We start from the raw sequence: 27,491 nt of genomic DNA on the forward strand, positions 1-27,491 counted from the left end.
TGGTGGTGGTCTGGACGTCCCGGACCCTGCTAGGGGACCGTGGGTGAGGTTCTGGGCTCTGGCCGCTGGCGCCCAGTTCGGAGAGGCAGGGAAGGGAGTTGGGTTTCGGGGGTGCTGTTTTTGGGTTGGGAGTCCTGAGGCCTTTCCCCGGAGATGAAGGCGATACCCTTAACCCTCCTTAACAGGGCAGAGGAACAGTTGTGCGCCGCCCTTTTTCTGTTATCCTGGGTTAACGCCGCGAGGTCCTGAGGAGGGTGCATCACAGTAGGAGCTAAGGTGGCCCGAGTCTCGCTTTGGGTGAAGAGTGAGACCCCAATAAGGTGTTAAGTGGTTTTATGCTGTAATGGTATCACGTGCGGTAACGCTTTGTTTTCCCCAAACTTGCACAGAAAAGCTGCTTATTTATTTCTTTTTCAGATTCAAGTCTCCTAACACCCTTTATCCTCGGGAATGGGGTGCAGGGAGGTGAGACATCACTTACTAATTTGTTAGTGTGGGTGCAATGTGACCATCACTGGGCTTCACAGATTTCCTACTAATCTTTCTCCTCAGTATTTTGAGTTCATGATAAGTCACTAGTCCAGACATGCTAAAGATAGAGCATCACTCGCTTGTCGCTTTATGCACTTAGCATATAAAATTTACTTAAATGTTTTTTAATCTTTAAGAGTCTTCATGCTTTTTATTTAAATTAACAATATCGGAGAAAAATCACAGTATATTGATTTTCTTTGCACAACTGGGTACACCCCCCCTACAATTTGATCAAAACTTTAGAGAGGGAGTTACAGATAAATTTTGAATGAAATAGATTGTAGAAATTGGTATAAGAGATATAATAAGGAGTGCAACTATACCGGCCAAAAAAGTTTCTGTACTGGAGAGCCCGTCCAGGACTGAAGCCCAAGCCTTGAAAATGAGGACTCTAGTTGTCATTAGAATACAAAGCGGAAAGCAGTAGAAAATACTTGGGGGAGGATTTGATGGTGGATAAAGACTGTTAAAAAAGTGTGTGAGGAGAATTATTTTTGAAGGTGTAAATGTGTTTCATAAATTTCCTAACATTTCTCAGAGTTTATGACCTAACTGCTATTGTTACACATAAAAAAGTGGGAAGGAAGGTTCTGAAGCATGGAGTCTGGCAAGGAACCATGGAGTCAGGAAAGCTTTCAGTGTCTTGACAATGTTTTTGAGATTTCACCTTTTTTTTTCTCCCAAAAAAACTTTCAGATGGGCTTTTTACATTCTGTATGTCACCCTTCCACCAATCTGAATTTTTTTCTTTCTCAACCTTTCTTCTAAGCCTTGTGAAAATTTTTTATTATTAACCATGAAGTTACAAACCAGTATGTCCTGCTTTATGGCTTTTTACATTAGGTGGCTTAGTGAAGTGTTGAAGTGATCAGGAAAATATTATGCACCTTTCAAAGGAATAGGTTATGAATAGCAAACTCACATGCCTCCAGATACTACACATATGAAAATAAAAATGAGTGAAATACACTAAAGAGTTTATGCCTCATCTAAGAGGGATATCCAGTTCTCACGTTCACCTGATCAGTGCCATAATAAATATGGGCCCAGTCTTCAGCCTTCTCAAGAGAACACAGGAAATCTAAATTTTTGCTTGCAGGTCTCCTGACTTTTAAAAATATTGACAGCTACTTGAAACAGTTAAAAATAACTTCATGTGGCCCAAGCAAACCGAAACCTGTCAGTAGTATCCTGCTCTCCAGGTTTGGACCTGTGTTATGAGTAAGAATTAATAAATTTTACAACTGGAAAAAAAAAGATTTAAAGTAAGTATGCCAATTAGTTTGGAATTTCAGACCTAGGAGTACTTGGGGGAAAATGTCAACTGTTAATTGAAAACAGGTGAGTTTAATAGCCAAGTTTAATAGCCTTTAAATATGGTAGGGCAGATTGAACTGATACTTAGTAATATTTTAACTGGAAATAACTGAGAAAAACCCTCTCAGTATATATGGTTTAATAACTGAGGGTTCTGAGCAAAGCAAAGGTATCTTGTAAGGGAATTGATTTATTGAGAAGCCCTTTATTGTATTTGCGATTAATATGTAAAATAAATCTAGGAGACCCTCTACTGACTCATCTATGGTTTTGAATGTTTACTGTTTGCTGTACCATCACACTTTGTCTTCCCAGTCATTGACTTTTATTGGAAGCAATATTGATTCCTTGGATTTTATTCCGTGGCCGATGGCGTAGGGCGGAGGGGCATCGTGAGGGGAAGAAATGGGAAGAGGAAAGTGTGATGTGAAGCAAGCACTCATGTGCTTCTCTTTTACATTGTGCATTACAAGATTGATTTGAGTTAGCTAGTTTTTCTTGTAAGAAGAATAGGTACTTTGATTGATTAAACACAGTGCCTTATACATAGGAGAGCTTAATGATATTTGTGGAATTGAACCCCGTGGATTAAACCACATTTATCCATTAGTGGGAAGTACTTTAATCACATAATCTGATTCATTCTTATTTGGGCTGCGGGGAATGGGGGTTTAGAGGTCAGTCCTAGGAAAGAAGTGAATCTTAGGCTTATAGAGGGCAAGGTGAAGGTCTTCGATGGGAGTAAGGGTGAGAAAGGAGGCTAGGTGAGGGAGAGAGTTTGAAAAAGGAAGATAGAAATGGTCAAGTACCACTTAGTCTACCGTGCAGTTTTACAAAGAGCTCTGCTTTTTACAACTAAATTTATCATAACTTATGCAAAGACTACATAGAATATTGTTTTTTTAAATAGATCTTCATTGGAGTATAATTGCTTCACAATACTGTGTTAGTTTCTGTTGTACAGCAAAGCGAATCAGCCACATGCATACACATGTCCTCATATCCCTTCCCTCTTGAGCCTTCCTCCCATCCTTCCTATCCCACCCCTAGGTCATGGCAAAGCACCGAGCCCATCTCCCTGTGCTATGCTGCTGCTTCCCACCAGCCAGCTATTTTACATTCGGTAGTGTATATATGTCGTTGCTACTCTCACTTCGGCTCAGCTTCCCCCTCCCACCCCATGTCCTCAAGTCCATCCTCTATGATCCTCTATGTCTACCTCTTTATTCCTACCCTGCAACTAGGTTCATCAGTACCTTTTTTTTTTTTTCTAGATTCCATATATATGTGTTAGCATACGGTATTTGTTTTTCTCTTTCTGACTTCACTCTGTATGGCAGACTCTAGGTCTGTCCACCTCACTACAAATAACTCAGTTTCATTCCTTTTTATGGCTGAGTAACATTCCATTGTATATATGCGCCACATCTTTATCCATTCATCTGTTGACCCACCTCCTAGAGTAACGAAATAGAATATTGGTTTTTAATCAGGACTACTTTGGGAGTTTGCAGACTTAGTTTTCTTTCTTTTAGCCCAGTCTTTACTTAGGTCAAGTTAGTCTAATACCTCTTCACCCAATCCTTGCCTCTGTCTGGTGTGGGAAGTGAAACAGGAGCAGATGTGTATTCTGTGAGGTGTTCCTCTTTGAGAGTTTAAAAAACATCCTGAAGAATCTGTTATGTATTTTTGGAGATTATGTTTGTTGAAGGAAGAACCATCATTTTCCTCTCCCCATGTTTCTACATGACTTGTAAAGTAAGGAAGTTCTCTTGGAAGTAGCTTTCCCCCCTTCTTTCAACTCCTTGGGTGAGATGCCCTCTCAAGGAAGGATTAGGTGAGGACTGGAGAAGGAATTGAGTATGCTTTTGCTCAGTGACATCTGGTTGTGTTTTTAGAGCTCTCAATTCTTAGGACATAACATTCTCTACTCCCCTGTAGGGTGGATTTATCTGAGCAGCCTGGACCCTATGAGGGAGAAGAAAATGAAACGTATACAGTTCTAAGTTTAATTTACAATTGAAGTTAATAGGTAGCTTTTTTGGCCACTGATTTCAGCTATAATTTTACCTTTGACTCCTTTGTTTCTTTGTTGGCTATAAACCCACAGTAAGGGAGAAGGATGCTCATTAATGGAAGAAGAACTATTTTGAAATCTTGTCTCCTCTTGGATAGAATGTTTATTAGGGTTTAAGCTAATGTTGCATTTCCCTACTATGGCTTGCTCTGGTTTACTTTGGCATCTTGAAACTGAGAACTGCCTTGTTAAGCAGGTAGCAATCTAGAGCTTAGAGATGGAAAGTAAGCAATCAGAATTCAAAGAGATGCTCTTTGGGAGAGGATTAAGAGGTTGGTAAATGTTCGATGTAGGCAGTGAGAATACAATGAGCTAAAATACTTGAAATAGTAGAAACTTGACATTAAAGAGGAAAGATTTTATGTGGAATATGTGACCTTATGTCACAGAAGATTTCTGAAGATTTGTAAGATGCTAAAAGGTATCTATGCCAATAAAAGCATCTTTTTAAATCCTAATTAATAGTTTAATTATATTTTTCTGTTTAAAAATGTAAGATATCTGATTACATGGTACCTATTTTTATCTTTGTAGTTGAAATGAATGGTCTGTTAGTACTTTTGGTCGTGAACTGAAATTAACATTTGTTATTTGGTTGAGGGTGAGAGTCTGTCATAGTGAAGTACTAATTGAAGTACTTGATTAGAAACTATGAATAACACTTTTCTAAGGTCATTTAACATTGTAATCATACTTTTCTTTTCATTGTAATCATACTTGGAATACCTTATTTGGGATCACTTAGATCTGTGTTTAAAGCCGACTGTTAGCTCTATGACATAAGTTACTTAACTACTCTGAGCTGTTGTTGGCTCACATGAAAAATGGAGATAGAACACAATTGTCAGGAGTTTAAGAATGAAATTAAATAAAATATACACAAGTGCTATGTAAATAGTAAAGTGAATATAACTTTTTAGCACTTTGTACTGTGTTTATGCTCAGAAAATAGCATACTGTCTGGTGATCTTAAGACACATCAGGGGAATTTACATTTACATCTAGCTGTCTCATTTGTAGGGAACAAATTCAAATGGCTATTTGCAGCCTTGACAATATGACTCTTCCACTGGAAATTACAAAAGTTTTTTTTTCTTTTTCTTTATTCTAGTCCACAATGAACAGTAGGAATCTCTTTCTTGCTTTTCATGTTGGCATTGACTATCCATTGACATATCTGGTATTCTAAGTCATTTTTAAAAATTGAAATATAGTTGATGTACAATATTATGTTAATTTCAGGTATACTACATAGTGATTTGACATTTGCATATATTGTGAAATGACAGTAAGTCCATTAACTATCTGTCCTGATAAAACTTACTGTATAATAGTACTGACCATATCCTTATGCTGTATATTACGTCCCTGTGGCTTGTTTCGTAACTGGAGGATTGTACCTCTTAATCCCCTTCACCTATTTCAACCCCCCACCTGTCTCCCCTCTGGATACCACCTGTTTGTTCTCTGTATCTGTGAGTCTGTTTTCATTTTGTTTTGTTTTTTAGATTCCACATATAAGTGAGATCATATGGTATTTGACTTATTTCATTATAGTATAATACCCTCTAGATCCATCTATGTTGTTGCAAATGGCAAGCCTTCTTTTTTTTAATGGCTGAAAAATATTCCGCTGTATTTATATACCACATCTTCTTTATCCATTTGTCTATTGATGGGCACTTAGGTTGCTTCCATACCTTGGCTCTTGTAAATAATGCTTCATTGAACATAGGGTGCACATATTTTTTCAAATTGGTGTTTTTGTCTTCTTCAGGTAAATACCCAGAAGTTAAATTGCTGGATCATATGGCAGTTCTATTTTTAATTTTTTGAGAAACCTCTATACTGTTTTTCCTTCTGGCTGTACCAGTTTACATTTCCACCAACAATGCACGAGGGTTCCCTTTTCTCCATCCTTGCCAATACTTGTTATTTATTGTTTTGTTGATGATAGCCATTCTGACAGGTGTGAGGTGGTATCTCATTGTGGTTTTAATATGATTAGTGATCTTTTCATGTGTCTGTTGGCCAGCTGTATGTCTTCTTTGGGAAGATGTCTAGGTACTCTGCCTATTTTTTAATTGGGTGGTTTGTTTTTTTGATGTTGAGTTGTATGAATTCTTTGTATATTTTGAATATTAACCCATTGTTGGATATGTTGTTTGCAAATATCTTCTCCCATTCAGTAGGCAGCCTTTTTAGTTTGTTGATAGTTTCGTTTGCTGTACAAAAGCTTTTTAGTTTGATGTAATCATATTTGTTTATTTTTCTTTAGTTTCTCTTGCCTGAGGAGACAGATCCAAGAAAATATTGCTAAGACTTATGTCAGAGAGCTTACTGCCTATGTTTTCTTATAGGAGTTTTATAGTTTCAGGTCTTACATTTAAGTCTTTATTCCATTTTGAGTTTGTTTCGGTATATGCTATGAGAAATTAGTACACTTTGATTGTCTGTATGTAGCTGTCCTGTTCTCCCAACACCATTTATTGAAGAGGCTGTCTTTTACTCATTGTATATTCTTGCCTCATTTGTTGTAGATTAATTGACCATATAAGTGTGAGTCCATTTCTGGGTCCTGTATTCTGTTCGTTGCTCTGTGTGTCTGTTTTGATTTGTAGTGTAGTTTGAAATCAGGGTGCATGATATTCCAGCTTTGTTCTTCTTTCTCAAGATTGTTGGCTGTTTGGGATCTTTTGTTTCCATACAAATTTTAGAATTATTAGTTCTAGTTCTGTGAAAAATACCATTGGTATTTTGATTTAGACTGCCTTGGGTTATATGGTCATTTTAACAATATTAATTCTTCTATGAGCATGGTAAATCTTTCCGTTCGTTTGCGTCGTCTTCAGTTTTCTTCAATATCTTATAGTTTTCTGGGTCCAGGTCTCTTACCTCCTTAGACGTATTCTTAGTTATTTTATTCTATTGTTTTCTTAATATCTTTTTCTGATAGTTTATTGTTAGTGTATAGAAATGCACCAGATTTCTGTATACTGATTTTGTATCTTGCAACTTTACTGAATTTATTAGTTTAGCGGTTTTTAGTAATGTGTTTAGGATTTTCTATACTTAAAACATGTTACCTGTAAACTGGGACAGTTTTATTTCTTTCTTTCTAATTTGGATTCCTTTTAATTCTTTTTCTTGTCTGGTTGCTATGGCTAGGATTGCCAACACTATGTTGAATAAAAGTGCGAGAGTGGGCATCCTTGTCTTGTTCCTGATTTTAGACAAAGTGCTTTCAGCTTTTCACTGTTGAGTATGGTGTTGGCTGTGGTTTTGTAATATATGGCCTTTAATATGTTGAGATATGTTCCCTCTATACCCACTTTGTTGAGAGTTGTTATCATAAATGGATTTGAAATTTGTCACAGGCTTTTTCTGCATCTATTGAGACGATAATATGATTTTTATTCTTCAGCTTGTTACTGTGGTGTATCACTTTTATTTGCGTTTATTGAAAAATACTTGCATCCCTGGGATAAATCCCACTTGATCATGGTATATGGTCCTTTTTATGTATTGTTGAATTCAGTTTGCTCATGTTTTGTTGAGGATTTTTGCATCTGTGTTCATCAGAGATACTGGCATGTAATTTACTTTGTGGTATCTTTGCATGGTTTTGGTATCAGGGTGATACTGGCCTTGTATAATGAGTTAAGAAGTATTCCTCCCTCTTCAATTTTTTTTGTAATAGTTTAGGAAGGATGAGTGTTAACTCTTCTTTAAATGTTTTGTAGAATCCACCTGTAAAGCTGTCTGGTCCTGGACTTTTGTTTGTTGGGAGTTTTTGTTTTTTTAAATTGATTCAATTTCATTACTGGTAATTGGTCTGTTCATATTTTTTTATTTCTTCCTGATTCATTTTTGGGAGATTTTTATGTTTCTAGGAATTTATCCATTTCTTCTAGATTGTCCATTTTATTGGCATATATTTGTTCTTAGTAATCTCTTACGATCCTTAGTGTTTCTGTGGTGTCGTTCCTGATTTTATTTCTTTCATTTCTGATTTTATTTATTTGGGCCCTCTCTTTCTTGATGAGTCTGGTTAAAAGTTTATCAGTTTTGTTTATCTTTTCAAAGAACTCGTAATTTCATTCGTGCTTACTTTTTTAAAATTTTTAATTTTTTTAGTCTCTATTTCATTTACTTCTGCTCTGATATTTATGATTTCTTTCCTTCTTCTAATTTTGCGTTTGTTTGTTCTGCTTTTTCTAGTTCCTTTAGGTGTAAGTTTAGGTTGTTTATTTGAGGGTTTTCTTGTTTCCTGAGGTAGGCTTGTATCACTACAAGCTTCTTTCATAGAACTGCTTTCGATGTGTCCCAGAGATGTGGATGGATTGTTGTATTTCCATTTTCATTTGTTTCCAGGTATTTTTTGATTTCCTCAGTAAACCATTGGTTGTTTAGTAGCATGTTTTTTTAGCCTTCCCATGTTTGTGTCTTCTGTAGTCTTTTTCTTGTAGTTTGTTTCTAGTCTCATACTGTTTCCAGAAAAGATACTTAATATAATTTCAGTATTCTTAAATTTATTGAGGCTTGTTCTGTGGCCTAGCTTCTGAAATGTCCATTTGTGCTAAAAAGAATGTGTATTCTGCTGGTTTTGGATGAAATGTTCTGTACATATCTATTAAATCCATCTGGTCTAAAGTGTTTTAAGGCCAATGTTTCCTTATTGATTTTCTGTCTGGATGATCTGTCCATTGATGTAAGTGAGGTGTGAAAGTTTGCTACTGTTATTGTATTAGTGTCAGTTTCTCTGTTTATGTTTATTAATATTTATTTTATGTATTTAGGTGCTCCTATGTTGGGTGCATATATATTTACAATTGTTATATCCTCTTGTTGGCTTGATCTGTTTATCATTATATAATGTCCTTCCTTTACTCTTGCTACAGTCTTTGTTTTAAAGTCTATTTTGTCTGATATAAGTATTGATACTCCAGCTTTCTTTTCCTTGCCACTTGCATGGAATACCTTTTTCCATCCCCTCAATATCAGTCTGCATATAACTTTAAATCTGAAGTGAGTCTCTTGTAGGAAGCATATATATGGTTTTTTCTTTTTTTTTTTTAAATCTGTTCAGCCACTGTCTTTTTTTTTTTTTTAAACATCTTTATTGGGGTATAATTGCTTTACAATGGTATGTTAGTTTCTGCTTTATAACAAAGTGAATCAGTTATACATATATTCCCATATGTCTTCCCTCTTGCGTCTCCCTCCCTCCCACTCTCCCTATCCCACCCCTCCAGGCTGTCACAAAGCACCGAGCTAATATCCCTGTGCCTTGCGGCTGCTTCCCCCTAACTATCTACCTTACTACGTTTGTTAGTGTGTATATGTCCATGACTCTCTCTCGCCCTGTCAAAGCTCACCCTTCCCCCTCCCCATATCCTCAAGTCCGTTCTCCAGTAGGTCTGCGTCTTTATTCCTGTCTTACCCCTAGGTTCTTCATGACATTTTTTTTCCCCTTAAATTCCATATATATGTGTTAGCATACGGTATTTGTCTTTTTCTTTCTGACTTACTTCACTCTGTATGACAGACTCTAGGTCTATCCATCTCATTACAAATAGCTCAATTTCATTTCTTTTTAAGGCTGAGTAATATTCCATTGTATATATGTGCCACATCTTCTTTATCCATTCATCCGATGATGGGCGCTCAGGTTGTTTCCATCTCCGGGCTATTGTAAATAGAGCTGCAATGAACATTTTAGTACATGACTCTTTTTGAATTTTGGTTTTCTCGGGGTATATGCCCAATAGTGGGATTGCTGGGTCATATGGTAATTCTATTTGTAGTTTTTTAAGGAACCTCCATACTGTTCTCCATAGTCAGCCACTGTCTTTTGATTGGAGCGTTTAGTCCATTTACATTAATTACTGATAGGTATATACTTTTCCCATTTTAATTCTTTGCTGGTTGCTTTTGTAGTTCTTCTCTTCTTTTGCTTTCTTCCCTTGTGATTTGATGACTGTCTTTAGTGTTATGTTTGAATTTTATTTTTTTGTGTGTGTATGTATCTATTATAGGTTTGTGGTTATGAGGTTAACAAATAGCTATATGCATGTGTGTGTGTGCACACACACACGTATGTGATTGTTTTAAGTTGATAGATCTCTTAATTTTGAACAGATTCTAACCACCCTAAATTTTTACCCCCTGCACATTTAATATTTTTCACATCACGTTTAAAATCTTTTTGTTGTTGTGTCTTATTATGGATATATATTATTACTTTTGTCTTTAGCCTTCCTATTAGCTTTATAATGGTTGGTCTATTACCTTTACTGTATGTTTGCCTCTACGAGTGATATTTTTCCTTTCATAATTTTCATATTTCTAGTGGTGGCCTTTCTGTTTAGAGAAGTTCTTTCAACATTTCTTGTAAAGCTGGTTTAGTGATGCTGACCTCATTTAGGTTTTGCTGGTCTGTAAAAGTCTGTTTCTGCTTCAAATCTGAGTGATAACCTTGCTGGATAGAGTATTCTTGGTTCTAGGTTTTTTTCTTTCATCACTTTGAATATATCAGGCCAGTCACTTCTGGCCTGCAGCTTCTTCTGAAAAGCTGATAGTCTTTTCGGAGTTCCTTGTATGTAACTAGTTGGCTTTTCTTTCACTGCCTTTAAGATTCTCTATCTTTAACATTTGCCATTTTAATTATAATTTGTTTTGGTGTTCATCTTTGGGTTCATCTTGTTTGGGACTTTCTGTGCTTCCTGAACCTGAATGTCTTTTCCTTTCCTAGGTTAGGGAAATTTTCAGCTGTTATGTATTCAAGTAAGTTCTCTGCCCCCTGTCTCTCCCTCTTCTCCTTCTGGGACCCCTATAATGTTAGTATGCTTTATGTTGTCCCAGAGGTCTCTTAAACTAAGCTTATTTTTAAAAATTCTCTTTTGTTTTTTTCTCTTCAGCATGGGTGATTTCCAGTACTGTCTTCCAGATTGCTGATCTGTTTTGCTGTATGATCTAATGTACTGTTGATTTCTTGTAGTGTATTTTTTATTTCACTTTATTGTATCTGTTTGGTCATTCTTTGTATTTTCCAGCTATCTGTTTGGTTCTTCTTTGTATTTTCCAGCTATTTCCAGCTTCTCACCATGTTCATTCATTCTTCTCCTGAGTTTGTTGAGTATCTTTATGATCACTACCTACCTTGAACTCTTTATCAGGTAGATTGTTTGTCTTCACTTCATTTAGTTCTTTTTCTGAGGCTATACGTCTTGTTCACTCATTTGGAATATATTCCTCTATCTCCTTATTTGGCCAAATCGCTGTATTTCTTTCAGTGTATTAGGTAGGCTGCTTATGTTTCCTGATCTTGAAGTGGCCTCATGTAGGAGATGTCCTATGGGGCCCAGCAGCACACTCCACTCTGGTCACCAGAGCTCTATGCTCTAGAGGTGCCTCTTATGTAGGCTGCATGAACCTTTATGTTGTGCTGGGACTGAGTACTGTGATTGTGCTGGTAGGCAGGGCTGTCCGCTGTCCAGTTAGCTGTGCCTTATGTGGTGGCTGCAAGCCTCCTGGAGGGCAGGGTAGGCTTCTTGTGTGGCTCTCTACAGGGTCTGGTGGGCACAGGGCTTGTGCTGGCTCATTGGATGGTTGTGTTGGGTCCCTGGCACTAATCAGCTAGAGGGAGGATTCCAAAATGGAGCTTGTCTGTACTGGTGTTATCATGGTAGAACAAGCTCCACAAAATGGCTGTTGCCATCATTTCCTCCCCCAAGGGGTGTCTCATTTGCCTCCTACCTCTCTGGGAGGCTCTCCAAGATCAGCAGGTGGGTCTCGCCCAAGCTCCTTTCAAACTATTGCCTCTGGTCTGGGACTTGGAGCATGTTGAGATTGTGTGTGCTCCCTTTAAGAGCAGAGTCTGTTTACTAACACTGCTTCCCCACCTCCCATGCTCCCAAATATAAGCTCTCCTGTTTTCAAAGCTAGACATTCTGGGGGCTTGTTTCCTGGTGCACAACCCCTTGGACTGGGGAACCTGCTGTGGGGCTTGGACCCATTGCTCCTTGGGGAGGATCAGTTGTGATATTCCTCCCATTTGTGGGTTGCTGACTGAGTGATGTGGGTCCTGACAATACTGTGTCTCCGCCCCCTCCTACCCCTCTCATGTGGTTCCTTTATGTCTTTAGTTTTGGAAAATCTTTTCTGCTAATCTTCAGGTTGTTCTTATAGATAGTTGCTCTGTAAGTAGTTGTAATTTTGGTGTGTCCGTGGACAGAGATGAGTTCAAGGTCTTCCTACTATACCATCTTGGCCATCTCCTCTATTCTCTGTAATTTGAATGCCAGGTGGAACAGTAGAGAAAAGTGAATATATTGTAGAGAGAAATGGCATGACATTTTAAAAACCATCTATTGGGATACTGTTAACATCTCTAAAAAAATTTTTATTTTTATTAATTTGGATTATTTTTCTTTAAGATCTTTGACTATCATTGCTGGTAGCAGATGAATAGAAAATTATCCTGAGTTTTCTATTTGTGGACTATGTTAAAAATAAATTTAAAAGCTCAGATACCTGAGGAAGTATCTCAGGGGCATAACTGTGCAACAAAATGTTTTTATACTTTTCTCATTCTTAGATGGTCATGCAAATAGTGCTGAATTATTTTAAAGGTAATTATTTCATTCAGGGCAGTTTGCTTTATACAATGCAGGATTGAATTTTATTTTTCTCACATCTTGAGAGCAAGCAATGCAGTCTGCTCTGTCCTTTTGGCTCCTAATTTGTTAATTTAGAATTTTCCTAAAGAAGTTCCTATGAGATGGGTAACTGTGGGACACTATTATTTTCTTCTTGTTGAATATTCCAAATTGCCTGAGTTTCTCTTTTCAAAGAGAGAATATTTAGTTATTAAGAGACTAGTGAAGTTATAAAACTGTAATACTGGAAGTATTTTAAAATAATTAATACTCTAGTGTTTGGAAGAGATAAATAAACTGCAGATTAGGCCTCATTACCTGAGTTTGATAAAACTTATTTATTGTACCATATGAAGAAAACAGCAAAACTTCCATTTATACTTATTTTTTTAACTCAATCTCTTTTTCGTTTTCATTTTTTGTGTATGTGTAATATATACATAGTACTATTTATATACATGTACGTGCATTGTTTATATGTATGTGCAGCTACTCAAGTTAGTTGAATTGAAAACATTAAGAAAGGGAAAAAGTGTCATATTTTAGAATAAGAGTGGTATGACATCTTTGATCATCTTTGCTTCCCTAGTGAATGATACTTTTTAACAGTAGCCTTGAATACTTGTTGGTTTTGAAATTGTTTTATGAGTACTTTGAAAAATTACTTATAAAAGTAGATTATTTGGAGTAATTTCTTTCTGAATATGAACATGCAATGTATTGCATGCAATTTGGGACAGTCACCAAAAAGCAAAGAAGAAAATGGCATCTTAATCCCATGACCCAATGATAATTGCTTCCAGTCATAAACACATGTATACACATACACGTGCATACACACACACAATTGGGATCATTCTGTATGTAATGACTTAAATTTTTTATTTTGAGAAATTAAAATAATATAACAAATACATAACTAGATTTAAAAATGAACATTCCCTTCCTCCTCCCCTTCCCCCTTTCCCTCTCCTTCCCCTTCCACTATAAATTCTTTGATAAACATATTTCTCAGGATAAAAATTTAAAAGTGGGATTCTTGTGTTAAAATGTGTGACACCCTCCAGGTTTTACAGTTTATATTCCCACAAGCCTGAGTAGCCTTTTCCCCTCTTCTTTAGCCATCACTGGTTATCATGAAAACAAACCAAGAAATCTTTGACAATTTGATCAGTTAAACATCTCAGATTTAACTTGGGTTTCTTATATTACTAGTGAGGTTGAATATTTCCTCTTTTCCCCTTTTTGGCAGCCAGTATTCTTTTTGTGAATTGCTAACTTAATGAACTCTGCATGTTTTTCCATTACAGTGTTCAGATTTTTTTAATATGGATTTGTAAATATTCCTTATATTTAAGATTAAAACCTTATCTATTTGTTATATACATTTTTATAGCTTTTCATTTATCTTTTATAGTTTGAATTTTTATGTAGTCCAACCTAATGCTTTTTTTTTTTTTTTTTTTTTTTTTTTTTTGTGGTACGCGGGCCTCTCACTGTTGTGGCCTCTCCCGCTGCGGAGCGCAGGCTCAGCGGCCATGGCTCATGGGCCCAGCCGCTCCGCGGCATGTGGGATCTTCCCAGACCGGGGCACGAACCTGCGTCCCCTGCATCGGCAGGCGGACTCTCAACCACTGCGCCACCAGGGAAGCCCCCTAATGCTTTTTGAAAGTGGTCTGCAGTCCCAATTCTGATCCCTGATGAAATTTTCACTAGTCTTTGTTGCAAATGTGAGCATAAAGTGTCTGACTGCACGTTCCTGTTTCTCATATTTTTTTTCCTCTGATTTGAGGCTTAGAAATTCCTTCTTTATTCTGAGACTCAGATAAATGTTCATTTATATTTTTTTCTTAATTCTTTATGGTTTTGTGTTCTACTTTTTTTTTTTTAATAATGTGGAATTTGGGAGAGATAATATTGTGAGGAAGGAAAGGATCTTCTACCGAAATAGTTGATCAATATTTTAGAACCTCTCTATCTAACCTTGAATCTGTCATCTAGCTATCTGTCTCTTAGTGATTTGAAATGTGACCACTAGCACTTTTTATTTTCTGGGCATAGCGTTTTGATGGGTTGTGTATTAAACTTGAGAGACAGTATAGTATGGTGGAAGAAGCACTGAATTTGACTGTACAGATATGTATTTGAGTCCTAGTTTATTTATTAGCTATGTGACATAGGCAAATAACATAATCCCTTTAAGCCAGTTTCTCAGTTTTTGAAAAGAGATCACCTTTATAAAATAGAGGATACCTCTTGTGTCTTGTAGGCTTGATATATGGATTAGCGTAGAAAATGTATATGAAAATCCACCTTATTATCCAAGGCTTCCTGAATTAGATACTAGCATCTAGCTCCTGTACCTCTATCCTGCCCGAAAAATCTCACTGCATATTTTGGTATAGTTCATTTAGTGCTGAGGCATATCTCATACCTACCACCAGTCTGGTAACCTTTCCAAAGGAGGATGGTTTGAGCTTATTGTTCAGGAACCCATTCTGATATGTATTGGTCATTGCTTATTATTCTATCATATATGGTAGTAACAGCCACATATGGCTATTCAAATTTAAGTGAATTAAAATAGAAAATTGAAAATTCATTTCATCAATTGTACATTTCAGGTGTTTTATAGCTACATGCAGCCAGTGGCCACTTTTTGGACAGTGCAGACGTAGAACATTTCCATTATCAGACAAAGTTCTGTTGGGTAATACTTCAGTCTAGAACTTGAATCATACTTAGGGCCTTTTCTAGCCTATTGAATTGAGGGCAGGTAAACAAGCAAAAATCTGAAAGGAATGGAAGGTAATGGGATAATGAATGGGTCAAAATGCAACAGCATATTAAAAGTTATATGAAAAATATAATATAACTTATTAAAAAAGCCTCTCAGAGGGAAAAAGAAAACATTGTTTGAGTCTGTCTTTGTTTAAAGGGTCATGGAGGAAAAAATAAAACATTGTTTGAGTCTGACTTTGTTTAAAGGGTGCTGGTTCTTAGGAGTTGAATGTAATCTCCTTTGATTTAGGCACTTCATCAGCTTATTGGAGATTTGCCTATATTAAATTTTACGTCAGGGTGATTTGCTTCAACTAAGATGTTTCCGGTTTTGAAGGCAATACTAGTTAGTCATAGAAGAAAAGGAAAAATAGGGACATACGCATAGAAAATAAAACATTAAGTTTTTTTAGAAAATTAAAAAAATCATATATGCCTTTTAGTGAGTTTTAAGAATTTAGCACTATAAGCAGCATCTAGTTCATTATAATGCTAATTATGTAATGTAGGTATTTAGAAAATGCCTAAGATAGGGAAAGATTTTCAAACATTGATTGAGCTGTTTAAGGTGGGTGGGGGAATAAATGAAATGGTTCTTGAAGTGTTAATGTCTTAAACAAGAAATCAGCAAAATTTCAGTAGAAATTCTATAACAGTAATAAAATCAATGAACTTAGAGATTTTATCTCCAGGTCACCTCTGGAAGATCAAGGGCTAAATATGAGCTGACTTTGGAAGTCTTACATTTTGGTGGATTTGATAAGGAATTCCTTTAAATAGACAAAGTACCCTACTTTTAGTGGAAAATTCATGCAGTTTTATTAAATCTGTTTGTTAGTGTATCCCTAGCAGTTAGCAAAATGCCTGGAAAGGTACTAAGTACTCAATGAATAGATTTTGAATGAAAGCATAAGTCAATTGAATTTGATATCCTGGAACTAGTTACATAAAATTTAGTCAGATATAATCTAACTGATATAATCAGGATACAAAAATATCCTGAATAAAGTTCTCAGCTTTATTTACTTGCCTTATTTTAACTGCAGCAAATAAGAAAAATATAAGTGTTGACATTTGAAAGTGCTTCTATGAGATTTAGGCAGCTTTGAGGAATCTTTTGGGGAATATTAGGAGCCATTTGATAATATCTTTAAAAATGTTTCCAGGGGTATTTGTTATGTTCCCTCTTTTAACACCATTTTCTTAGTGTATAGTTCCTAAGAGCAAGTATTAGCATTAGATACTTTTTGCTCGTTTGAGGATGAGATTCACATGATTGGTGGGTATGATTATACAATATTATTCTTTTTAAAGACAAGCAACTAAGTTAAAGACTCCCTATAAATCTTCATAATTTGCATATCCTCTTCTCTAGTGTATTCTGTTAAATGAAATGTCCTTTGGTTTCTTTCATCTTAATTTTATTAATGAGAACATTTTGTAGAAGTTTACATATAGCGTGTATACTAAGCTGTGGGAACACACATATGAGTTATCCTTTGTTCTTGCCCTCAAGGAGTCTTACAGTTTAAGGGAAGACATGTGGCAGAAACATATTCTACCAATGCATAATGATGGAGTTCAGAACATGCTACCCCAAAGTATGGCACCTTCACATATTGAGTATTTTAAGCAGAAGGAATTAGAGCAACAGCATGTGCTGGAGGAACTTTCTGACCTGCCTCTAAAGCAGGTCATAAAACCCTCATGAGAGGTGTCCCTATACCTAGAGGAAAGGAGCATCTTTAGCTCCAAAGGTGAAGGAACATAGAAATCTGAACGAGAGATAATGCTAGTAAGTTTTTGTCAATTTACTATACTCTTTCCACGATATTCCAGTCTTCATCAAACTTGGCATAAGAACACTCAGGTTTGTTTCTTCGGGCCTTCATTTGCTTATGAAGGCTCCAGTGTTGAGTAAAGTTTACATTAAATAAACATGTATGCTTTTCTCTTGTTAATATGTCTTGTTACAAGGATCCCAGTTGAAAATTTAGAAGGGTAGGGGCAAAAGATATTTTTCCTCCTCTACTATATGTATTGACCATATTTAAGCAATCAGAAACAAAAAACAAAACTATAGGTAAGCAGTAAAATTAAACAAGGAAGAAAAATTTGATAACAAAGCCATTTCCAAATACTTAACTGTAGCCCCCCCCTCCCAATTATGAAAACAATGTATGGTATATTCAAATAGTATAAGAGATACAATGAAAAGTAAGTCTTTCTCTCATTTCAGCCTTTCCTCAGAGGCAACTATTAGAAGTTTTATGTGTTATTTCTAGACATTTTAAAAAACATATAAAAACATTGATGAGTTTGCATACATATTTTTAAAATATATTGGAGTACATAATACATATCTGTACTATGCTTTTTAGCATAACGTTATATTTTGGAATGTTTTTCTTATCAGTATGTATCTCATTTTTACTGGTTGCATGATACTGTGGAAATTTTTAACCAATTCATTTCTGGCGAACATTTAGATTGGTTCTAGGTTTTTGCTGTGACAAGTAGTGCTGTGAAGTCAAGGAGATAAAAGAGATGTATGTGTTGTGTGTGTGTGTGTGTTAGTATAGTGGTATGTATAATTAGAACAAGGGCTGAGCAGAATCTTAAACTTTCAGTGACGTATCTAGGCAGAATGTGTTGGACAATAAGATAGACCCTAAAGTAGTTCCCATGATCCCTGTCTCCTGGTGTTCGTGCCTTTGTATAATCCCCTCGCCTTGAGTGTGAGCAGAATTTGTGACTTCCTTCTAACCAAAAGAATATGCTAAAGGTAATGGAATGTTACTTTCCTAGTTATCTTACATAAGACTCCATTTGGCTAGCAGACTGACTATCTGCATCATTGGCTTTGAATCCTACTGCCATAAGGAAATGAATTGTTACAATCTCAGTAACCTTGGAAGTGGATCCTTCCCCAATTGAGCCTCCAAATGAGGATGTGATTATGGTTGACACCTTGATGTAGCCTTGTAGAGGACCCAGCTAAACTATGCCAGATTCCTAACCCACAGAAACTAAGATAGTATATGGTATTGTAAACCACTGGGTTTGTGGTAATTTGTTATGTAGAAAGGAGGTTGTTATGTCCAAATGAGAGAAAAAATTTAAAAATTTTAAGCTTGGATACAGCAAGAATATTCTGATAAAAATAACTGAAGGAGTTTTCAGAGAGGTTAGAAACTAGGATGATTTGTCTGTTCTTCCAGAGATTAAAATTTACTTTTAAGCTGAGTGAAATATTTGTTTTACATCATAGTTACTATAGGAATGACCTAAGGTTTTTTTAAAATTAATTAATTTATGTATGTATGTACGTATGGCTGTGTTGGGTCCTCGCCACTGCGTGAGGTCTTTCTCTGGTTGCGGTGAGTGGGGGCTACTCTTCGTTGTGGTGTGGGGGCTTCTCATTGCGGTGGCTTCTCTTGTTGCGGAGCACAGGCTCTAGGCATGCGGGCCCAGTAGTTGTGGCTCGTGGGCTTAGTTGCTCCGCGGCATGTGGGATCTTCCCGGACTAGGGCTCGAACGTGTGTCCCCTGCGTTGGCAGGCGGATTCTTAACCACTGCGCCACCAGCGAAGTCCGATGACATAAGGTTTTGATTTAGCTACTGAAACTGTTGCCAGCTATTGTGTTCAAAGTACATGGCTCTTTGATGACCCTGTAATAGTCTAAGGAAATTTTAATGTTCAGTAGAACAGGGGAGGGTCAGGTGTACCTTGGAGAAATTGGGAAAACTCAAAATGAGTAGAAATTGTATCCTCAATCATTCTTCCCCTGTTCCCTGTGTTGTGATTATTTTATAATTATTATTTAAACCAGGACATGGATAATATCATATTCACCTTTTTATTCCAGCCATCTAGCACATTATAGATGCTCAATAAATGTTGAGCGACTGTCTAGGAATTCTCGTTGTCTCTGGTGATCTCAAAAGGCAAATGGAAAGTTATAAATGAACTAATGAAATATTATGCAAAATTTGTATTTGGTAGTCTACTAGAGAAAGTCAGCAATGTGCCCAGCACTGTGTTATTATATAAGGTGTCCTGTCTTATTTATTCTTTATAATAATTTGATTGGCAGTTATATTAGTAATAGATAAAATAATGGTAATGAGAATTGTATTATTTTCTTCATTTCACATTTAAGGAAATTGAGGTCTTAGAGGTTAAGAAGCTTGTACAAAGTCATACAACTTAGTTTTATCTGATTCCAAAACCTTTTCTCTAAGTCACTTACTATTGTGGCAGAAGTAGAAAAATTCTCACCAGTTTTCATGATCAAAAATGTGTGTGTGTCATTTACGGCAGTGGGAGGGTGGCTGTGGATTAAGTATGCTTGGGATGGTAAGGGGGGCAGTGTGATGTGGGGGTTTTGATCCAAAAATGCTTTAATTATGTCATGCTAATATGTTTGACATTTGTAAATATTTATTAAACATCTCTGCTGCTGTTTTTTTCTTTTTAAATTTCAGTGCAATAAAATTCTCTTTCTGGTGTACCGTTCTTAGGAGTTTGGACAGAGGCATACAATTGTGTAACTACCACCACCACCACAATCCAGATACAGATAGTTCCATCACCCCCCAAAATTACCTTGTGTTATTACCCCAGCTCTAACCTCTTGCTGCTCTATCTGTAATCCCTACAGTTTTGTCCTTCTGACAGTGTTATATGAATGAAATCATATGGTATGGAACCTTTAAGTCTTGCTTCTTTCACTTATCATAATGCTTTTGAGATTCCATTTTGTTGAGTGTATTAGTAGTGACTCCAGTTACTTACATGTTGTATCATTAGATGCTGTCCCATCTGTGTCTGCAGAGCTGTTGTTTTTCTTTAATCTTTCTCTTTATTCTATGGGTTGGGTAATTTCTGATGCTCTGTTCAAGTTCCTTGATTGTTTTTTTGTTTTTTGGTTATTCCATCTGCTATTGTGCCCATCTAATGGATTTTTCATTTTAGTTCTTTTCAGCTAGAGCTGAGTTTTCATTTTTTGTTTTCACTTCTCTATTGAGATTCCCTTTCTGCCACTCATTAAGACCATTTTCTTGTTTTATGCTTTGAATATACTTTCCTATAATTGTTTAAGTATATTTATAATACGTGCTTTGAAGTCCTTATTTGCTAAATCCTACATCTGGACCTACTTGGAGTCAGTTTCCATTGACTGCCTTTTTACCGTCTTGTTTCTTTGGATCTCGTAATTTTTGGTTGAAATTTTTGGTGTTCTTGTGAGGATTGTCAGGGTTTTTTTTTTTAATATATATTTTAAAAATTTATTTTATTTATTTATTTTTGGCTGCATTGGGTCTTCTTACTGTGCACAGGCTTTCCCTAGTTGCAGCGAGTGGGGGGTACTCTTCGTTGCGGCACGTGGGCTTCTCATTGTGGTGGCCTCTCGTTGCGGAACACAGGCTCTAGGTGCACGGGCTTCAGTAGTTGTGGCACACGGGCTCAGTAGTTGTGGCTTACGGGCTCTAGAGCGCAGGCTCAGTAGTTGTGGCACATGGGCTTAGTTGCTCTGCGGCATGTGGGATCTTCCCAGACCAGGTCTTCAACCTGTGTCCCCTGCATTGGCAGGAGGATTCTTAACCACTGTGCCACCAGGGAAGCCCAGGGGGGTTTTGTTCTAGTGGACCATTAACTTGCCTGGACTCAATCTGCATACTTTGTTTCCTACACAGTATGAGACAGCTGATATCTGTGCTCAGTTCTTTTCTTCCAGCTACTTGTTTTTTTAGCTTGGTCTCCTGGGGAGTGGGGTAAGGGTTAGGGTTCTCTTGCACCTGTGTAATTTGGTGGTCAGCCAAAAATTTGGGCAGAGATTATACTCAGATTTTGGAGCTGATCTGACTTGTGGTTCCTCTACTTCTGGGGATTCCCTCCTAGTATCTATTTTTGTCTTTCAGTAGTGGTCTCTGCTCTCTGACATCCCAAGCCAGTAAGGGCTTCAGCTTTCTGCTGCTTGGGCTGTATGGTTGGGGAATACATTCAGTTTAAAAAGCATCAGACTCATAGATCTTACGCCATGTAGCTTTCAATTCTTCTATAATCCACCATAGGGGCTACCTGGGGTCTCCCTCCTTGCGTGTGTAATTTAACTGAGCAGAGTTTATGCTCAGATTTTTACGCTTCTGTGGTTCTTTCATTCCCAGTATGTCTGCCTTAAATTTCCAGCTGCACTTCCAGCCCTGAATTATTTTCTCTACCACTTTGAGCTGTGTGGCTGCCTTCACCATATTTGTAGGGGTTGGGGAGGGCTCTCAGCATAAAAACTTCAAGCTGATCTCATGGTTCTGTACCCTTCCAGTTGGAGTTTTTCAAGAGTAACCTCTTTTGGGCTTCCCTGGTGGTGCAGTGGTTGAGAGTCTGCCTGCCGATGCAGGGGATGTGGGTTCGTGCCCTGGTCCGGGAAGATCCCACATGCTGCGGAGCGGCTGGGCCTGTGAGCCATGGCCACTGAGCCTGTGCTCCGCAACGGGAGAGGCCACAACAGTGAGAGGCCCGCGTACCGCCAAAAAAAAAAAAAAGAGTAAGCTCTTTTTTTACTACTGTATGCTTTGAGACACTTTCCAAAAAATGCTATAAAACAATTAAAACATTTTTTAATCCAAATTTAAATAATTGTTATCTGTATGAGGCTCACATGATCAATTCTCTCGGCTGTGTTTGCAGGAGGTTCCTTTTCATCCCCCTGGTTCCTTTTAAAAGCTGCTTCCTCTTGTTCTTCTTCTTTCACAGTTATATCTATATCATGTATTTTGTGTCTTCAAGCTGGTACAGTCTCTCTTTTATGCCTATAAGGAGAGAAGCTCATCAAATGATCCCTCAAGTTTCTGGCCCTTCAGAAATTCTTCCTACATCTAGACCCCTAGCATTCAGGTGTTTGCTCTTTTAGTCTGCCAATCTCCAGCGATTCATTTGCCCTGGGGGGCTATCGCTGCTTTTGGTCTTTTCCATATAGGAAAGGTTACCTTAGGACATTTTGCTAGCTCAGGTGCCTTCTTGACTACCTCTTGGTCAGTCTTTCCCACTCCCACCTCTGGGTATTTGGCTTTCTATGCAGCTGAAGGCAGTCCTTGGTGTCTGGCCCTGGTATCACTATGTGATTCTGTTCTATTCACTCTTTTCCCTCTGTATCAGGTCTTTCTCTCCAGTAACCACCACACACTTTGTTTGCCAAGTTTGAGAGATAAAAATAATTTCACTTAACAGAAAAGCTCTTGTGTAATGACACTATTTAGAATGAGATCTCAGTAGTTTGCACAAAGCCACAAGATGGCTGTGTTTAAAAGTGACATCTGGGGCTTCCCTGGTGGCGCAGTGGTTGAGAGTCCGCCTGCCGATGCAGGGGACACGGGTTCGTGCCCCTGTCCGGGAAGATCCCACATGCCGCGGAGCGGCTGGGCCCGTGAGCCATGGCCGCTGAGCCTGCACGTCCGGAGCCTGTGCTCCGCAAAAAAAAAAAAAGTGACATCTGTTGGCAATAAGGAGCAAATATATGAATTTCTGTGTACTTCCCTTGCTACAGTATGGAAGGAATACGGGCTTTCAGTTAGACTGGGATTCTCATCTTAGCCCTAAGATTTCCTCATCTATGAAACAGGATTGTAATATTGTGTTGTTTTGAGCTTTAAATAGGAGAAAGTATGTAATCTTCCTAGCACATTGATAACAGGAAGGACAGCATAAATTGTCTCTGGATACTGTCCTGTTTTTTTTTTTTTTTTTTTTTTAAGCTCTTCTGTGGGTCATTGCCATTAATTAATAGTGCCTGGAAATAGTGTCCCCGGGAGCACTTACTTATGATACTGTAGTCTTGAAGATTCTGTCTCTCTTCCTACCCCCACCCCCTCCTGTTTTAAAGGTAGTAATATCCAAGAGAAGGAGAAGCAATCGACGCCCTCTTTGCCAATTGACTTTTGGCAGTTTCCTGAATGTATGTCTCTAGCCAATGGGCCCAATTGTTCCAGCCTCTGTATGGATTATTTCTAGATTATTTAGAATTTACATTACTTCTGTCATGCCTAAAAATATTAGTAATGAATTGTTACATATTGTCTAAGAACTTTGTTTCCAGTAATCCAGAAATTATTTTTTGGTGATTACAAGATCCAAACCAGATCTTTAATTTGCCTAATATAAAGTAGACATTGGGGATCCAAGTGTCAGATTTTGAAGAACTTTTTATGGTATGGAGTTTAGATCAGGAAATGAAGAGCCATTAAAAGTTTTTAGAAAGATAATTCTGATTATAGCAGAGCTAATATGGAATCGAATGGGGTAAAGAGGTCAAGTAAGAGGCTTATTCTTAGCTATTAAGGGTTTAAATGAAGACAGCAGCCTTATGATTGATAAGGAAGAGAAGGAGTCAAAAGAAAAATTTGAAGTTAGACTTGATGTTGGGAAAGGAGAGGTCAAGGATGACTTCAAGATTTTTGATTCATTGTATGTTATGTGTAAAACCTGGTGTTCTCAAGGGTTTGATCCTATTTCTTTGCTGTCTCCCTGGACCCAGCAGATGAAGATGGAATCCCAAAGAACACCCAGGATATGGGGTTGGAGGGTGGGGTAACAATGCAAGACTACACCCAGGTAGGAGAGATACACGAGTAAGTGGTATAGAGCTGTTAGTGGAGTCTTTTCTCCCCATGCTAGGGTGAGTTTTTTTGAGCAGAAGAACGACATCCAACTTGCTTTTAGCATCTGTAAATTTCTTGGCATGTTATATTAGCTGTTCAGTAAGTACATGAATGAATGAATAAATGAGTGAGTGAGTGAAATAAGATTAATATGTCACTGAGTATGGCGTAGAGATTGGTTAAAATATAGATCATTAGATGTTTCAAAATAGTATATAATGTGTGTCGTTTGCTTTTTATTTGTTTGTAGTTAAATCTAGCATTTGAAAATGTGCTAGCATGTGTAGGCAAACACAGGCATATTTTTTCCAGCTACCTTAACTTGAATTTCACTTCTTTTTTGTTTGTACCCTTGCTATTGGGAGTGAGGAGTGGGGTGAAATCCTTCACATGGTGATACTCAAGTTTTATTGACAAGTGAAATGTAAACATGATTTTCCAGTTGACTTTTTCGATAGCCTTCATCTGAACATTCTTTACTTTCTTGTGGCTGGCTATAATGTACATGTTGTTAATTTCAGTAGGATTGATTAAGAATTCATACTGATATTTCCCAGCTACTAGATATGTGCCACCCACTGTAAAATAGTGGAAAATATGAATTGGAATTTACCTTATTCATTCCTTGTGGTTGTATTTTTTTAGTCACTGTCTCCCGTGGTTTAGGATTATTCTTTACTCAGTGGCCTTCTGTGGGTTTCCCGAAGGGTGTGTCTTACAGTTAAGGGTTAGGAGCTAATGTGCCCTTTAAGGAAATGCTGATGCCTGAAATAGCTTATTGGAAGACCTATCCAGTAAGGAGAAAATGCTCTAAATCTCATTCTACATAACCTGCTAAGCCTCTACATCTTTCATTTCCCTCCTTATCAGTCTTCCCTGCTATTCTTTTTTACCTTTTGGGTCTCTCTTGGTCTGTGACCATTTTTTCCTATCTGACTTCCTGCTTTGTCTCTCTGATTTGTTCTTTTTCACCCTTCTCTTCTGCCTCATCTTTTCAAGACAGATAACTAGCTATAATACCAAATTGAAGTTTTAAAGGGTTTCTTATTTAGTAAATACATTTTTATTTTTCTAATTAAATGAAATTGAGATTTTATTTGTTTTCATAACAATTTGTGGTTTTTATGTTCATTTAACATCTGACTGATTTTTAATCAGTCATTCAGCGATCCTTAAGGAAAGGTTTCCTTTTCCAGTATTCAGCAAATAAACTGCATCATTTGCTAAGGAATTTGAATTAGCCATTGTACAGTTCTCCTTCCCCCTTTATTATTTTTATTTCACTCTTTGAGCTACTTATTTACATATTTATTATATTAAAATGTTAATTATTAGATTTTTCAGTTGTTTTTGGAAAGAAAGTACTAAGTTAACTATTAAGAAAAAAATTCTAAAGTAGCAAAATAGTTTCTCTAAAATAAAAGTGTTTCTTTTAATGAGCTCTGAGATAGACTCACAATTTTCATGAGTTTATCTTTGGCATTTTTTGGTGAAATTGTACTGGCATAATCTATACAATTCAGTGAGGTACAGTATTTTCTCAATTCTGGATTCCCTTTGACTTTTTTTTTGGATGGAGAATGTAGGCATCCATCCCATTACCTCTCATCCCTTTGACTTTAATGCATAAATCCCTCCTCACTTCCCTCTATCAAATCTGGCTTGGAAAAGTATATACAAAGCATACAGAAGTGAGTGTCAGGAAACCTGGGTTCTAATCCAGTTTACATAACTGTTCAAATTGTTTAACCTCATTTGTTTTTTCTTTTGGTGTTTGCAATCTCTAAAAGTCAAATCTGACCTACTATTTCTAAACAGAATACTCCAGTCTGAGCATTTTTCAAGATCAAGACTTCATGCTATATAGTAATAAATTCTCATTGTTCTTTATAACCCTGCTGTTGACCAACATTGTGACCTTTGGGAAAGTTACTAACCTTCTCAGACTGTTTTCTATTCTGTATATGGGGAGTATAATACCTACCTTGTAAGTTGATTGTGAAGATTAAATTGGGTAGTGAATATACTTTAAAGTGCTTGGTTCAGGTATTTCGTAAAGCTGTTGTTAAGTGAGTTCTATAATTTTACAGGACTGTAGTAGAACTAACAGTCATAAGCCTCACATATGAAAAGGCATAAAATACATGAATCATATTGATAAAATGTTTTTTGATAATTGCACTATAAGGAAACATCAGGATGTTTGCATACTTTTAGTTTTGAACAAATATTAAATTTCTATTCATGGTCTTTAACTTGGTTAAAGAAATAACATTGTTATCTGGTCTTACTAGATGCTTTGTTAAGTATCTTAAAATTTTAGTAATTAAAAAATGTGTTCCAAATGAAATTTTGTCTGAAAGAATCATTCTTTGGAGTTGTTTTTGTCTCTTTTGGTTCTGTATTGATGTTTGGAAACATGAGGTACCCAAATGTCAATAAGTATGTTTACTAAATACAAATAGCACATTATTAAAATGTTGTATAGGAGTAACAAATTTAATCGAATAATCAAATGAAAAATACCTAAAAAGGCTTTTGGTGTTTCTTTTAATCTGATTTGTGGCATTTTGTGTGTCTGATGTTTTATAATCCTGTTCATCACTTTTAAAAAATGTCACAGTAATGTCAGAAAGGATACAAAATTCTGTGACTTACTCTGCATGGAATAGATTTAAAGGTCAACACTACTCTTTTATGTAGGTTATGGGTGCTTCATGTGTGCTTTCAGAGCAGTAGTGTGAGGAAGCTTGAAGTGGGATGGCAGGACGGCCTCATCCTTATGACAGTAACTCCAGTGATCCAGAGAATTGGGATCGGAAATTGCATAGTAGACCTCGTAAACTTTATAAACATTCAAGGTAGGTAGAAAATATGTATTTCACATGTCAAAGCTCTGCTAAAACTGATTTTTATGAAGAATCAAACTGCATTTGGTGTGGCCAAGTCCTGTCAGGGTGGGAGCCGGTTTACAAAATATATGAATGTTTGCATTTCTCCTTAAATAACTTTGAGGGAAACAATTTTTCATTTTAATTTTCTTATATTTGTATTTATATGAATTTTAATTTCTGTTTCTAAATAATGCTAAAATATCCTTAGTTGACCCCATGAATAAATGCTATAGTTAATTTAACTGGGAAGTCTGGCAAGTCAGGTTAACGCTTTGTATTTAAAACTCTCTAATACGAATTTATTTTGTGCTCTAAATACATTGTGTATGATAATTTATAGGCTTTTGTCAAGTCTGTGCCTCTGTACATTTTTAACTATGTGAAATTATGTTGTGTTATCATTGTGATCCTAATAGTAAAATCAGTCCATCAGTGACTCGCCTGGTTCATTTAAAGTTTGCTGCATTAAATGAAATTCAGTTGAAAAGTTTCAGCCCATTTATACATTATTTTTAAAGCTTTCATTTTGTGCTATGTGACTTATGGGGAACACCTCGTTTAGAACACTTT

At 36.7% G+C, this 27,491-nt stretch overlaps 1 protein-coding gene across 8 annotated transcripts in view; it reads left to right on the forward strand.

Moving 5' to 3' along the window:
* The window catches only part of BTBD10 (BTB domain containing 10), an 81,459-nt gene that overhangs the window by 260 nt on the left and 53,708 nt on the right, over positions 1-27,491 (forward strand). The window contains exon 2 of one of the 8 annotated variants that reach the window (XM_022555723.3): positions 418-465. The exons of 2 other annotated variants lie outside the window; for them this stretch is intronic. Coding sequence is in view for 5 of the 6 variants with exons in the window: in XM_089915136.1 (XP_089771262.1) it covers positions 344-465 (122 nt within the window). In the remaining variant the exon portion in view is untranslated. Of the gene's footprint in view, positions 26,889-27,491 lie in introns of all 8 variants that reach the window. 5 more of the 8 variants (XM_089915135.1, XM_022555719.2, XM_089915136.1 and 2 more) reach the window with 5 other exon arrangements.

This window comes from Delphinapterus leucas, chromosome 7 (assembly GCF_059928025.1).
Source record: "Delphinapterus leucas isolate spDelLeu-1000000601 "Yukka" chromosome 7, BTC_Dleu_Yukka2, whole genome shotgun sequence".
In the NCBI taxonomy this organism is placed as follows: Eukaryota; Metazoa; Chordata; class Mammalia; order Artiodactyla; family Monodontidae; genus Delphinapterus; species Delphinapterus leucas.